The 16,672-nt window shown below is 40.0% G+C and overlaps 1 protein-coding gene across 5 annotated transcripts in view; it reads left to right on the top strand.

Annotated features, from left to right (window-relative positions):
* The window catches only part of GLIS3 (GLIS family zinc finger 3), a 499,055-nt gene that overhangs the window by 464,955 nt on the left and 17,428 nt on the right, over positions 1-16,672 (top strand). For all 5 annotated transcript variants that reach the window (XM_070375837.1, XM_005896757.2, XM_070375835.1 and 2 more), the window contains one exon: positions 745-917. In XM_070375837.1, the coding sequence (XP_070231938.1) occupies positions 745-917 (173 nt within the window). The remainder of the gene's footprint in view (positions 1-744; positions 918-16,672) is intronic.

Below are 16,672 nucleotides of genomic sequence, written 5' to 3'. Positions count from 1 at the left end.
AGTGAGTCAGATCCTGCCATTTCCCTTACAATTAGAAGATCAATGGATAGTTATCATTTTATATCTCAGGTTAGTTGATAATATCACTTTATTTAAACACCTGTACGTTCTGCCTCAGAAACTACTAGTAATCTTACTGAGATGGGCATGTCTGACTGCAAAAATGTCCCAAATCATGTTCCTGTTGGCAATGTTCTTTGCCAAACACAGAACCTACACAGATATCTGAGTTCTGGATTTCAAACCACACTTGACCTTTGAGGTGTAAGTTAATTTATACTTGACAGAAGAAAATATATTATCTAAAGAGAATAGGACTGAAGAGGCTTTAATAAAGTCATAAACAAAATGTTTATGAGCTAAGTGTAAATGAATCAGAAGTATATGAATCAAATTTCCCCTAAAATGCAAACAGGTCTAAAAATTAGTGGAAAGGGGGTCTGACAAAAGATGTGCTTTGAATTTCACCAAGCCCAGAGTATTTGAAATGCATTTTAAGAAGCTTGACAAACTCAGACTGTGACTGGATTTTCCCTTTGTTGATCTCTTTTATTCCCTCAATATCTCAATTGAGAATTCAGTGGTTGAAAAATGGGAGAGAAAAGTCTTAAGATTTTTTTAAAAAGGCTTTTTGTCACGCTCTTATACAGTCAGAATAGGGAATTAGAATTTGGCTTTGAAGACTTTGTCTTTGCTCCTGCTATTTTGCATCTCTCATGTTTCCTTTTATAATTGTTTTCTCAGGTTTGCACCTTCTGCTCCATCTCCTCACCACATTAGCCCCCGGAGAGTTCCAGCTCCTTCTTCAATAATGCAGAGAACACAGCCTCCCCATACCCAGCAGCCCTCAGGATCACACCTGAAGTCTTATCAGCCAGAAACAAGCTCTTTTCAACCAAATGGAATCCATGTCCATGGTAAGCAAGTAACTGTCAGTCTCTTGAGTTTTGAAAAGTGATTCTGTGCTGTTGCTTTTAATTGTCTTAGTTACCTGTTGTAGATTTCAGCTGTCCTGTTATATACCACCAGGCTTTGGCTTTCATGACTTTCCTCTAAAATTTCACACTTTATCAGCATGAAATCTTGTAGCATCTTCCTGGCTTTGGCCCTAAGATGGTATGACTTAGGATACCCACAAGTGGTCAACCCAAGGTAATGATCCATTCATTGACCCAGGGCTTTTACCACCTTGTGGACAGGTCCTAACAACAGCATCTTGTTTCTTAGACAATAAACGGTGTAAAAGGCAACAGCAAGGGTTCTTTTGCCTGTGCCTGCCTCACCTCTCACAGGTCTTTGCCCCAGTTCCCATATGCCCAGATCCTCTCCATCCTTCAGGACCCAGATGAAATGGCACTTCTCTCTGAAGCCTTTCCTGATCTCCTTGCTGCACATGATCTCTCTTGGCTCTAAACTGGCTGCATATCAGCTGTACTTCCGATACGACATACACTTTCTCTCACTTGTAGTTTACTTCTCTGTGAGTAAAACTTGTCTTCATTGGTAATGTGAAACTTCTTTCTAAAGTCAGAATGTTCTGACCCATTGTTCTTCCTTTTTGAGAATTTAGCACAGTTCTTCACATGTTGTAAAGATACGTAAGTGCTGGATGGAGTCATGGAAGAAGAGGGAAGGAGGCAAGAGTAGTCGTGATTGTTTTCAAAATGTGTTTAACCTAGAACATGCGTGGAGAACTAAGTTTAGCTTAATTTCTTTTCTTTACTTGAGCCAATTTTGCTGACTCAGGCAGATATCTTAGTGAACATCCATAGCAAGTTGAGTTGTTGAATCATATAGACTCAAAATATACATAGCCTTTTCCCTGGTGGCTCAGACGGTAAAGCATCTGCCTGCAATGCAGGAGACCTAGGTTCGATTCCTGGGTCGGGAAGATCCCCTGGAGAAGGAAATGGCAATCCACTCCAGCACTCTTGCCTGGAAAATCTCATGGACAGAGGAACCTGATAGGCTACAGTCCATGGGGTCGCAAGGAGTCGGACATGACTGAGCGACTTCACTTTACTTCCTAGGGACAGATACACATTCTGTTTAAGCAGAAGCGATACTGTATATTTACACTGAGAGTTTCAGCACCTGAGAAACAAGATTCAGTTCTCCTCTATCTGTCTCATGCTGATTCCTGAGTTTGCTTTCTATGAGTTACTACTTGTAATTAATGGGTGATATCCCCCCAAAATCTAAATCAGTATTCAAGCTGTGTATGGAAAAGTGTGAATAACCTCCCAGGAGGGCAGAACAAAGCAGCATTATGGAGCTCAGGGTGGATAAGAAATCCATTGCCTCTCCCCTCTACCTGATAGCAGTAATCACATGAACCCCCTATCCTCAACAAAACTTGGGCCTGTGGTATTATTTTTTACCTTCTTCTGTCAGTACATTTCTTCTCAAGCTTTAGTTATGTGTTTACGCAACCAAGAAATATTCCTTGAGTGCCTACTATGTGTAAAGAAATGAATGTGTGAAAAAGACCAACAGAACACTCTCTTTCCGAGGGGGGTTCCCAACTCTGACAAGGAGCTCTTCTAATGTGGGGGAGACCCAGGTCCTCTGAAGCCACCCTCATCTGTGGGCGGAAGGCAAACAACAGAAGTTCTGGCTTTGTAGAATACAGAATAGATCATTGATTCTAAGACACGCAGTTTTTACCTTCATATTTTAACACTGCTAAAATCTGAATATATCTCAGTCAGTGGCATCGTGTAATTGGCAGTGATTTTTCTTTCTGGTGTTGTATAGAATAATGGAGCATTTCACAGTCAGTGGTGTCATAGTTCCAATGAAATGTAATATCACACACTTTGATTACAACTGTGAAGCATATTTTAAAATTTCAAAAATTAACCTGCTTGTAGAAAAAAAAAATGGAAGGAAATTCTCCAAAACATTAACAGTTTTTTTTTTTTTTAAATCGTGGTGGTAGGATAATAGGTAGTTTCCTGTCTTTTTTTTTTTTTTTTTTTCTGCTTTCTAAAGAAATTCTAAAAAAGATTTTGGAATTAGACTAATTGGAATGCAAATACCAATCTACTCAGCTGTGTGACTCTGGACAAATTATTGAGCTTGAGTTCTCTTTCATTAAATGAGGGCAGTCTTAAGCTATCTTCTCTCATCTGCTGTTATAAGGATTCAACAAGGAAAGCACTTGGTGCAGTGTAGGAGCTTAATTAATTAATGTTCTTCCTTCTACTCCCTTTTCTTTATCAGACTATTTGAGAATAGCAATAATATTTGTAGCCTTAGGGTAAGCATAATACTTGATCCAGAGTAGACATTTAGTAAGTATTTACTGAAAAAGGGATTGACACTCTCTCATTCACCAAACAAATAATGAAACAAGATACAAATAATGGATTTACCCTCTCATTTTGTCCTGCCTCTTAGCAAAAGACTCTTCTGCCATATTTCTCATTTTTAGTTGAATAATGAATTTTCACAAGTTTAGTTGAAATTGTGGGTTTTTTTTTTCTTTTCACGTTGTTAAAAATTCCCATGACTAATAGAAACTGCTAATAGTGTTACAAATCTTCCCTAGATGGTCCCCAACAAAGGTCCTTCTGCCCAGTGTTGTTCGAGTTGATAGAACAAGACTGAGTTCATTTCAGAAGCAAAGGAAAGCTTCATTCTTGGATAAAAGAATGGAGAGGCCCCAACTCCTGCTCTATAGCATGGGCTCTCCCAGAAAGGCCATAAACTGGGCTTCTTTATAGGATTCTTTCCTACAGAAGGGTGGGACGAGTTCTTGCAGGTCTGGTGCAGCATTTTTGCAAATGGCGTGCCGTCCTCATCTTGAATTGCAGTGTCGTGCTCAATGCTTCTGCACAGTGCACGCCAAGCTGAAGTGTCTGGCACAGCAGTTCTGCACGGGGAGCTCTAATCCAACATGTTAAGTGCAAGGCAAGTGAAACTAAACACAAAAGAAGAGATTATACCTCATCTTCTTACCTAGGTTGTGTCCTATTTTTCCTGGGAACCCCAGTGGACTTTGCCAATGACAATAGCAGCTCTAAAATAAATACATAAACAAGCCTTTCTGGAAGAGATCAAGATATAGTTATGCAAACTGGGAGATCCTGACTCTTGCAGGAAGGTGGTCAAGTGGCTGCAGTGAAGAACTAGCAAAGGAAGTAGTCATGGATTAGCTTCTGGACCTCTGCTAGGATTCAAGAGCAGGGACCCACATGTGTACCTACTTCCTCTGCCAAGCTTTTTTTTTTCTTCTGAAAATATTTTTCTAACACTTTCTTGGCATGACCATTTCTTATCAACTACTCCTTAGGATAAGGGCCAAATTGATCTAATATTTTTCAAGTGGGTGATTCAGTGGTAGGGGTGAGGGGAGCAGAGATCCTCTAAATGAGTTGCTGTTACTGGCTATGCCTTTCAGCTTTGGTTGCACTAGTTTGCTTGATGGTATTATATAGGATCTTGGTAAGAAGGAACTTCATCCCTGATGAAACTAGATTTTTAAAGCCCCGAGCAGTGTCAGGGTTGCTAACATGATAGCTGCAGTGAATATTTGTTCTTTCTTTCAAGAAGTTCATGGCTTTAATGAACATTGTCACCCCCATCCTCTCTGTGCTCCCTGTGGTAGGTAGAGGTCAGAGAAAAATGTCATCACTGTATTTTTAGATATGGGAACTGAGACATGGAAGAGTATTAAATGTCTAGGCATTGCTGCCTTGGCAAAGTACCTGGGCATCATTAATGAGAAATCCACATTTCCAAGCCACTTTCTTAGTCTAAGTCAAAAGCACATCAAAATAAATATGATTTGTGTATATATCCATGAAATATACACTTGTATGTAAATATTGTTGCATTACATAGAGCCACTAAAGGTTATTATTCAGAGGGGCTTTGGTCTAATAGATGAAGAAAATGTGGTCCATTGAGTTTTATTCATGCCATACTAATTGACAAGAGCTTAGATGTTGTGTGCTCTATGTATATATTTATTAAGAGGTATTTTGTAAAAGGCATACTGTGAAAAGGTTAATAGCACTGCATTTTCAAGTTCCCTTAACTAGTGGATGACCCAGGACCAGAACTCAGTTTTGTTGATTCTGCATCTACTTCATCCATTCGTATTGTTTTCATTAGTAAGATGGATAAGGTGTCATTCCTTTTAATATTTGAATGCTGATAGCATTTACAGGTCTCTGTTTGGATGGCATCTCCAAGGTAACTTCCTAATACATTTTAGTCTTTATTTAAGATGTAAACATAAGGACAACTCTTTCCAATCATGTAAGCTTGTTCCTCGGTCTTTTCTTTCTCTTTAGGACTATTCTCTTGCCCGGGCAAGCTTCAGCATTTTGCCTGGATTAGTTGCCTGAGACTTGATATTTGTACATTGTGTTATGGTACTAATGGATAATTTCTTTTTAAATGTCCTATTCACTCCAGGCTGTTAGAATGCCATGGGAATTCCTAGAACAGTATTTTAACAACCTTCCTCCTTCTGGCCCCATCAAGGAGAGGCCAAGTTCAATTCAACAAGTGTTTATTGATCATCCACTTTTGCCAGGCAAACATGAATGTTGTTTAATCAGTGCAATGTGATACATGCAATATCAGAAGGTATCAGAGGCTCCCAGTTTATTCAGAGGAAAACATCAGAGAAAGGATTCTGGTGGTGACCTTGAATAGGGCTTTGAAGGTGAATAGATCTTTGGGTAAGCCAAGTGGGAAGCAATATTCCAGGCAAGGGGAAGCAGGATACACAGGCAGGAGCACAAATGGCAGCATGGTGAACTCCTAGAGAGGCGAGGCTGAGGCAGTGTGTGTGTGACTGGAACATACAGCTCAGCTGTGGAATGTAGGGAGAGGACCTGAGGAGCCAGCAAGGCCAGCTTATAAAGGGATATGGGGCCACACTAAGTGTTACGCTGCCGAGTAAAGAAGCCAGTGTGTTATTTAGGAGACTCAACTAGGGCATTGTGTAGAGAATGGAATGGGTGGGGTAGGAACATGGCAAGCTAACCCTAGGGATTAGATTGGACTGCCCGTGGAGAACACCAGAACAACACTGACTTACGTAAGCAGTCTAGTTCACCCTCTGGATGAACTGCTAAATAGGGAAATGATGTCAGAATAATGTGGAACTCTGTGTGTTCACATACAATCTTTCCTAGGCAAGAGTAGCTGAGATGCAAGGAAGAAATGAAGAAGCCCTCAGCCTATCTGATGCACAGGCAGGATCCCTTTCTTTTCTCTTTTAATAAAATTTGAAAGGTGCACCATCCCAAAGCTGTCTCCCCAGAAAGGTACACACCAGGCCTGCCCAGCCTTCAGCTGATGACAGATCACAATTCTCCCAAAGTACTGGTTCTGTCACCTGCTATCTCAGTTCCTGCAAGCCGTCACTTCAAGTCAACATTTTTGTGCATTTTTAATAACCACCATAGAGCCTCTAGCCACATTGAACTGGCTGCCCAGATCTTCTCTTATCATTTTCTTATTCCTGCAATTAGTAGGTTTCACAGATTTCGAGTGGTCTGTCCAATCCTAGTTTTCCCAGAGAGCCTGTTATTTGTAATACATGTTTGTACAAAGACCTTCTCATGACTTGTTTATCATGTTAGCAGCCTGCCTAGTGTACTCTTTCTCATGTGACAAGACATCTGAAAGTAACAGTACAGAGGAGAAGCAACCCAACGGAGCCAACCGTGTGCCAGCCTCCTCCAGCTTTCTGTTTTGCTGTCTTTAACAGTGACTGCCATCCTCCACTGTGACCTCCATATTGGTCACAACATGGATGCTGTTGTTCTCCATTAGCTTCTTGTCTCAGTGTCAGGCAAAAATAAGGGGAAAGAGTGAAGGACAGGTGCGCCCCAAACTTAACCCCGTGGCCATCGTCACATGCAAGGGAGTCTGGAAAGACAGATATTTTACTGCATTGCCACGCTTGACAAAATTGAGGTTCTGTTGATAATGTTTATTGGATAGACTGCAAGATGTGCCAAAAATTCTCTGGAACCATCTTCTTTTTTTAGTTGACAAATAACTGCTTAACAATGCTGTGTTGACTTTTTCCGTACAATAATGCGAGTCAGTCACAGTTTACATATGTGTGTGCTAAGTCATTTCAGTTGTGTCTGATTCTTCTGCAACCCCATGGACTGTAGCCTGCCAGGCTCCTTTGTCCATGGGATTCTCCAGACAAGAATACTGGAGTGGGTTGCCAGACCCTCCTCCAGGGGATCTTCCCAAGCCAGGGACTGAACCCTTGTCTCCTGCAACTATATATACAGCTCAGGCTTCCCCAGTAGCTCAGCTGGTAGAGAATCCACCTGCAATGCAGGAGACCCCAATTTGTTTCCTGGCTTGGGAAGATCCCCTGGAAAAGGGATAGGCCACCCACTATGGTATTCTTGGGCTTCTTTGGTGGCTCAAATGGTAAAGAATTTGCCTGCAATGTGGGAGACCTGGGTTCAATCCCTGGCTTGGGAAGATCCCCTGGAAAAGAGATAAGCCACCCACTATAGTAATCTTGGGCTTCTTTGGTGGCTCAAATGGTAAAGAATTTTCCTGCAGTGCGGGAGACCTGGGTTTGATCCCTGGGTTGGGAAGATCCCCTGGAGGAGGGCATGGCAACCCATTCTAGTATTCTTGCTTGGAGAATCCTTACGGACAGAGAAGGCTGGCGGGCTGCAGTCCAGGAGGTCCCAAAGAGCCAGACATGACTAAATGACTAAACACAGCACAGTACAGCATGTACATCTCCCCTCCCCAGTAAGCCTCCCTCCCTGCTCTGGAACAAATCTAATCTGTAAAATGGAACAATCTCACAGATTAATTCACATTGATTGCATCTTGGAAATCAGTGGTAGAGACTAGAGGCCGCTTCTGAGGGCTCTGCCTTGTTTTCCACCCCTCTTCCTTATTCCCTTAGGTTTCTATACTTTCCACTACTTGCTGTCATTTCACCCCTTTGGAGTTGCCAGTTTCGAACACAAAGATTTCCATCTTCCATGATCCAGTCATTAGATTTCATTAGGGAATAACCATGAAGCTATCTCCCCAGCCTGAGCTGTTTGATATCAGGGTGGCAGCAGGGAGAAGTAGGAGCTGCCTCTGGTGGCCCCATAGCTGTCTTCCCATGATGTAAAGTGTGCCCTGCCTGCAGACCCCAAAGAAGCAAGCCAGTCAGCTGCCAGACACTAGTGGCGTTTCTGCACCTCACAGTGGAAAACAAAACATTTCCAGACACCAGCAGGCCTCCAAGAACAAAATGTGTTGTCAATGGCTTATCCTAGCAAACAGCCCAACCATCTTTCAAACTGAGGAAACCTCAGAGCATTGATACTTGAATGAAATGGAGTGGCAGGTACAAGCTGAACTTCTTCCTCTGTGCTGGCTGTTTACTTAACAATGATTGTGCAATGGTACTTTCCGGAAGAGTCCTATGGGTTACGGCTATGACTGATCTCATTTCTGGAGGTTTATAGTGTTAAATGTTTAAAGCTTATTTTTTTAAGGCAAATTGTAGAGACAATAAACATACTTCCCTCCCACAGGAAATTTAGTCACATCTGCATATATGAGATTGTGAAATAACAAAGCAGTAAGTCTAGAAATTGTATTGCTTAGAACTCAAGCATCTGTCACAATTTCCCCTTGAAATCTCAGGAAGACAAATAAGACTGATAAATCAACGTGTAAAAGTCTTCATTGAGAAAGCTGTGACATATTCACAAGGAGAATGAGCCAGTGAGTGTACTACATGTTATTCTGATCAACAGCAGTCATAATCAGGAATAATTTTTGGCATCAGCCATGATGTTATTAATGCTTATATAGTACTAGGGATTGATGATTAAATCCAGGGAAATTCTTAATTGCTCTTATATGCTTAATTACTACAAAATTATCCCAAGAGCAATTTTACATAGCTACTACTTGATAAATTCTGACAGTGTGCTAATTCTATAAAACAAAAGTTAAAATTAAGTGTTTATGAGTACACTCAGAATTTCAGCATATTGGGTTTTATGACAGGTGTGTAAAACGGTTGTCTTAATCAGAGGAGCCATTTGATTGATTATGGAAAACTAAACTATGAATGATCTACATATTTAATTAAGCATGTGCACATACAAGCACACTCACTCATAGATTAAACTCCTATATAAATAAGGATAATAGAGGACTGAATCAAGTAATCATCACTGAATTCTAAGTTTCCTGAAGACAGGAATTGTATCTCCTCACATTGCTTGGCACGTGGTAATACTTAATAAGTTTATTGAATAAATACGAATTAGTAAAAAGGGGAGGAGTAAGAGAGAAATTTTGCCCAGGATTTCTTAAACTGGTTGTTGGAGCAAGCCATTGGCAAAATTGTGACTTGGAATCAAATTTTCAAGGCCCTTCTTTTCTCTGGGCACTTCCTCTTACTTTCCTGTCTGTCTCTTTAGATATCCAGTGCTTACCAACTGCCTGAGACTTCTCCCTAGAGAAAATAGAATGATCTAATGATTCACTTATGCATTAAGGGAAGTTTAATGCAGTGCTCTTTCTCATGAGTATTTTGCACATTTGGTACTGAGTGTCAAGCAGTGAAATTCTGAGCAGTGGCAGCCCTGTGGAAGAGAGATTTTGAAGCATCCGCAGGGCCCTTACGGGCAAGTCCCTTGTTTTAAAAAGCACTTTTCAGTTTTCAAAGCATTCCTATCCTCTAGCTTACATACCCCAAATTTGGTCATATTATCTCAGAAGAGGAGATTTACAGAAGGGGAAATTGTGACTTGCCCAAGGTAATATAGGAAGAGAAACAGTGAGCTTTAGAACAAAGCTGTAAGAGTCTGTAGAAAAAGTCTCTGGAGTCAGGCAGATCTGAATTGGAATCTTATGAGCAAGTCATATAATGTCCTGAATCTAATTTTCCTATTTTATTTTTATTGAGATAGATTTGGTATACAATATTGTGTTTTTCTCCTGCAGAGAAGCTCTGTATAGTCAGCAAAAACAAGACCAAGAGCTGACTGTATCTCAGATCATGAACTCCTTATTGCCAAATTCAGACTTAAATTGAAGAAAGTAGGGAAAACCACTAGGCCATTCAGGTATGACCTAAATCAAATCCCTTATGATTATACAGTGGAAGTGAGAAATAGATTCAAGGGACTAGATCTGATAGACAGAGTGCCTGAATAAATATGGACAGAGGTTTGTAACGTTGTACAGGAGGCAGTGATCAAAACCATCCCCAAGAAAAAGAAATGCAAAAAGGCAAAATGGTTGTCTGAGGAGGCCAAACAAATAGCTGAGAAAAGAAGAGAAACGAAAGGCAAAGAGGAAAAGGAAAGACATATCCATATGAATGCAAAGTTCCAAACAATAGCAAGGAGAGATAAGAAAGCTATCCTAAGTGAACAATGCAAAGAAATAGAGGAAAACAATAGAATGGGAAAGACTAGAGATCTCTTCAGAAAATTAGAGATAGCAAGGAAACATTTCATGCAAAGATGGGCACAATAAAGGACAGAAACAGTATGGACCTAACAGAAGCAGAAAAGAAAAAGAGGTGGCAAGAATAACAGAAGAACTATACAAAAAATATCTTTATAACCCGGACAACCTAGATGGTGTAGTCACTCATCTAAAGCCAGACTTGCTGAAGCATGAAGTCAAGTGGGCCTTAGAAAGCATCACTACAAACAAAGCTAGTGGAGGTGATGGAATTCCAGTTGAGCTATTTCAAATCCTGAAAGATGATGCTGTGAAAGTGCTGCACTCAATATGCCAGCAAATTTGGAAAACTCAGCAGTGGCTACAGGACTGGAAAAGATCAGTTTTCATTCCAATCCCAACAAAGGCAATGCCAAAGAATGTTCAAACTGCCACACAATTGCACTCATCTCACACACTAGCAAAGTAATTATCAAAATTCTCCAAGCCAGGCTTCAGCAGTACGTGAACAGAGAACTTCCAGATGTTCAAGCTGGATTTAGAAAAGGCAGAAGAACCAGAAATCAAATTGCCAACATCCATTGGATCATCGAAAAGGCAAGAGAATTCCAGAAAAACATCTACTTTTGCTTTATTGACTACGCCAAAGGTTTGGACTCTGGATCACACAAACTGTGGAAAATTCTTAAAGAGATGAGAATACCAGACCACCTTACCTGCCTCCTGAGAAACCTGTCGGCAGGTCAAGAAGCAATGGTTAGAACCGGACATGGAAGAATGGACTGGTTTGACATTGGGAAAGGAGTATGTCATTGGGAAAGGAGTATGACATTGGGAAAGGCTGTATATTGTCACCCTGCTTATTTAACTTACATGCAGAATATATCATGCAAAATGATGGACTGGATACAGCACAAGTGGGAATAAGGATTGCAAGAGAAATATAAGTAACCTCAGATACAAATGGCATCACTCTTATGGCAGAAAGTGAAGAGGAACTAAAGAGCCTCTTGAAGAAGGTGAAAGAGGAGAGTGAAAAAGCTGGCTTAAAACTCACCATTCAGAAAACTAACCTCATGGCATCTGGTCCTATTACTTCACGGCTATAGATGGGGAGACAATGGAAACAGTGACGGACTTTATTTTCTTGGGTTCCAAAATCACTGCAGATGGTGACTGCAGCCATGAAATTAAAAGATTCTTGCTTCTTGGAAGAAAAGCTATGACCAACCTAGACAGTATATTAAAAAGTTAAGACATTACTGACAAAGTAAAAGTAAAGTAAAAGGTCCATCTAACCAAAGCTATGATTTTTCCAGTAGTCATATATGATGTGAGAGTTGGACCATGAAGAAGACTGAGCGTCGAAGAATTAATGCTTTTGAACTGTGGTGTTGGAGAAGATACTTGAGAGTCCTTTGGACTGCAAGGTGATTGCACCAATCAATCCTAAAGGAAATCAATCCTGAATATACCCTGGAAGGACTGGTGCTGAAGCTGAAGCTCCAATACTTTGGCCACCTGATGCAAAGAACTAACTCATTTTAAAGACCCTGATGCTGGGAATGATTGGAGGCAGGAGGTAAAGGGGATGACAGAGGATGAGATGATTGGATGGCATCACCAACTGAATGGACATGAGTGTAAGCAAAGTATGGAAGTTGGTTAAGGACAGGGAAACCTGGTGAGCTGCAGTCCATGGGGTTGCAAAGAGTCGGACACAACTGAGCATCTGAAAAACAACAATATTATGTCAGTTTCAGGTGTGATGAAATCTGACATTTACATACATTATGAAATGATCATCACAAATCTAGTAACCATCTGTCCCCCTACAGTATTATTGACCTTATTCCTTATGCTCTGCTACTGCTACGTCGCTTCAGTCGTGTCCAACTCTGTGCGACCCCATAGATGGCAGCCCACCAGGCTCCTCCATCCATGGGATTTTCCAAGCAAGAGTACTAGAGTGGGCTGCCATTGCCTTCTCCTCTCCTTATGCTCTAGCTTTTTGTATAACTGGAAATTTGTACCTCTGAGTCTCTTTTACCTGTTTCACCTACCACCCTCCCCTCTACAGACTATCCATTTGTTCTCTCTCTCTGAGTCTGTGTTCATTTTGTTTTGATTCTTTTTTTTTTAAATTCTGAATATAATATGAGGATAGTGGTATTTCTCTTTTAGAGTTGGTATAAGATTGACAGAAAATGCCTGGTCTGTAGTGTATGTTCAGTTAATTAAAGCTTTTAGTACTGTTGCCATTTTTCTACCGTGCACCAGATTCTGGGTATGCTGGTTACTTCCACTTATATTGTTTAATCCTCACAATAACATTAATACAAATATAAATATAATCTAGCCTCCCAGGTGAGACTTTGCCCCCAGTCACATACCTAGTGAGTATCAGAGCTGGTATTATAAACACAATCTGACTCCAGAGCCCACACTTATTCTCCTTCATGATAATGCTTGTAGATACAGTACTGTGGGAGTTTTTAGTTACTTGGGAATCATTTTTGGGGTGAAATTTAAACGTGAACCATTAAAGATGAGGTTACTTAGAGAACTAAAGTTAGTGCTAGCAATACAGGTACAATGATTCGTGAGACAACGTGATTTCCCGCCAACCACTTGTGTTGTGTCTTTGCATGCTGATTGCTGAGAATGTCTGCCTTTTCCTTCCCGCTGTGCCAGGTGGTATGGCGCATGCTTACATTGCCCTTTCCCATTAGTCCTCATAACATTCCTATAAGGAAGGCGTTGTTTATTCCCATTTTACAGCTGAGGAATCTGAATCACTAAAATGTTAAGTAACTTGCCCATGATTTCTTAATCTTGAAATAATGGAGTTGGAAACTACACCCAGGACCATCTGGCAGCAGAGTCTGTGCTTTTACCCCTGGATTAAGAGCTATCACAGTCCCTAAAGGCAAGGGAGTGCCGGCTCTCTGACTGCCCCAGTGGTGTTACCCCACAGGTGTGTATATGTGTGTGTGTGTGTCTCCGTGTGTGCGCATGTGCACATATGTGTGCATTCTCTCATATGCCATGTTTGCTCAAGTACACGTGTGCTGGGGGAAACTGCTTGGAAGCCTGATTACTAAATCAACAAACCAGGTTTACTGGACTCGTAGCACATTCCTTAAATACAGTTTTTAAATTAGAAAAAAATTGCCTTTTCGTTTTTTAAAGGTGCTTAGGGTCCTTAAGTTTATGAAGAGCTTAATTTGCTTCCCAGGCTATGTTCATCTTAACCACTGCTTAAAGGTAATGACTGTTACGATTGGTGAGTACTCTTTTTAGACCTTTAAGAATACTTCTGAAAATGAAATATATGCATGTATATGTACATGACATCTGCCCTGTTATAAAATGGCCTCATAATAAGCATTTTATTTTATGACTTTTTTTTAACTTAACAAAATATATGCTTTTGCTTTCTGGGTCAATGTATGTAGATCAACTCCTTTTTAATTATACAGTACTTAACAAAAACTTATCATCATTTTTTCATCATCCCACTGTTGCAAGACGTTTATTTTTTTCACTTGTCGCTTTTATTAATAGTGCTATGCTAAATCTCCTGGTGTATACCGTGTGTTTACACAAGCACTCTCACACACATGCATATCTTTCTGCATACTTTCTTTAGGGAGTATTTCTAAAAGAAAAATTGCTGGATTAATTGTTATATACATTTTAAAGCTGGATAGGTACTGCCATATATTCCTTCACCAAGTCTATACCAATTTAAACTCAACAGCAGTGCATTAGAGCATTCATTTCCCCACCCTAGATATTGCCAGTCAGTTTAATCCTTGCCAATTTGTACAGCAAAGTTGTTTTGATTTTTCCTTTGGTTAGTAATATGATTGAGCGTGTTTTAATATTTTTATTGAGCTCTAAAGGTGATTTACTTATAATAGGAATTAAGTAACAGGCGCTACTACTTAAGTAGTTATATTATTTATTAAGTAGTTCACGTGCTCTTTCACTTGCCAGTCAGCTTGTGTCATTGGCAGTAGGACAGTTTGTTTTCTCAACTGGAACTCAAAAATTTAATGAAGAGAAGGAAAATATCCAGAAAATTTGTTTCATTGGCTATTGTGACTTCTCTGCCAGTTAACTTAAAAACTATAGAAAAGTGTTTAATGAACATTATTACAGATTTAGTGCTTTTTTTCATTCTTTGGGAGAAGCAGTGCCATTTTTTGAAGCAAATGTTTTGTCTTGTATCTGAAACTCATAAACTTTAGCCTCTGATGAATTGAACTCTTAAAATCACATTAAATGTTTTTTTATAACTCTATTTTAGGGGCTGCTCAGTTGAAGTCTTCAGGTCTGAACATATTCATGGCAATCCATGTCCTGTAATTCCTGTGTTTTAATTGGAATTGTCTTTATAAATATGATAAGCAACTCATGGTTTAGAAGGAAGAATGCGAATAACTTTGGTTGGAGTTTCCTTAAAGGGAAAAACTCCACACACATCAGAAACATCTGTGTTACTGGTAACACAGCCGCTGTGTTAATAAAACAGAGCAACAATACACTAGAATTGGTTTGATCTATGCCCATTCAGATTATCTGGGCTCAGACCATATTAAATGATCCTAGTTCCCTTAGAATTTCTAGATGATTTACTTACAATTGTGAGTTCTTTTTCACTGCAGAATTTTTTTGCTTTCTAACCAGATTGTTCTGACTAAACTCTCTATTTAGTTCTATTGCAAAGTCTTTGAGAACTAGACCTTAAAGATGCAAGTTTACCAAAGTAAGTAAATTCAGCCCTTTTTCTAGGTCATTTAAGTGTAATGACCAGCTACTCCTCTCTTATTAATACATTCCTCCACAAACCCAATCTCATATCACACATCCTAAAGCAAAGCTTCAGATTCTTTAATTCTGTCCTCAGTATGGCATAATGATTCCAAGGAGTGAAATTATCCAAATATTTACCCCCAAGGTTGTTTGTGTCTGTGGTTCTGGGCTGATGTAGTGCTTTTATCAATACCATTGAGGTCAGTGATAGTACCTACATTTATATTACAACGTATGTTTTATAAATTACTCTTAGGTACAAAATCATTTTCAGTGCCTGGAAACACAAAGGAACGGCTCAATAAAATGCTTTTTGGATAAACACCTGAATCCTCATTATAACTTTATGAAGAGAGTAAAAGATATGTTTCTGTTCCTATTTAGAAATGAAATTCAGATTAGTTGACTGAGTTCCTTGACCTTGGGATGGTTTTCTAAAAGAGTGCAACATGTTCTGTGGATGAGTTGAGCCAATTGATTGTCCTGCCTACTCTTGTTTCTCTTCAGATTTGGTGGCCTCCTGATGTACAGCAGAAAATGGAGGCTTAGAGCAGCAAAATTCTCCAGGTCACCTTGATAGAGCCAGTTGTATTTCTATCATTTTTTTTTTCTCCCTCAATTAAAAGAAAAATTTCAGTGTTAGAAAGGGAAGTGAAGTGAAATGAAGTCGCTCAGTCATGTCCAACTCTTTGCAACCCCATGGATGGCAGCCTACCAGGCTCCTTAGTCCATGGAATTTTCCAGGCAAGAGTACTGGAGTGGGTTGCCATTTCCTTCTCTGTTAGAAAGGAAAGTCTCTCTATTTTTTTCTGAAACTCCTGATAGGCTATTGTGTACAGGCTCACAGATCAAAATCTTTGAGCTCAGCCATGGTTCCTCTTACCATAACTATCTTCAGCAAAGGCTCTTCTTGTAGGATCGTTCACTCATACACTTATTCTCAAACATTAAGCTTCTGTTATGTGCCAGGTCCTGTTTGGTGTGTTAAAGCTACATCAATAGAGAAAGTGGACAAAAATCCCTGCCTGCCCAGAGCTCATACCTAAGGGATGATTCTTAGCAAGCAAAGCCTTTGAACTCAACCATGAGAGAGTATTCCTCATGACCCATATGTAGGCAAGAAATCATGTCATCTATTTAATCCCTCTAGCACTTGGCACAACTGAGATGCCTGTTATATACTTAAAAATTAAGAGTTTGGTATTCAGTGGGATGAGAGTAAGCAGGAAAGGAAAGACCCTGCAGACTAGACATACTCATCGGAGTGTGACCCCCCAGGTGCCAGTGAGAAGAAGATTATCCAGCTGGAGGGGTGGAGCAGAGGATGGCAGATCATAAATTTGGTTATTCACATTAGTAGTCAGTGTCCACAAGGACAAGATGAAAAGGCAAATTTCCTGGTGGCCAGATGGAAGGA

The sequence above is a fragment of the Bos mutus genome, chromosome 8 (genome assembly GCF_027580195.1).
Source record: "Bos mutus isolate GX-2022 chromosome 8, NWIPB_WYAK_1.1, whole genome shotgun sequence".
Taxonomy (NCBI): Eukaryota; Metazoa; Chordata; class Mammalia; order Artiodactyla; family Bovidae; genus Bos; species Bos mutus.
Note: the sequence above shows the minus strand (reverse complement) of the source record. Positions and strands in the feature narration are given on the sequence as shown.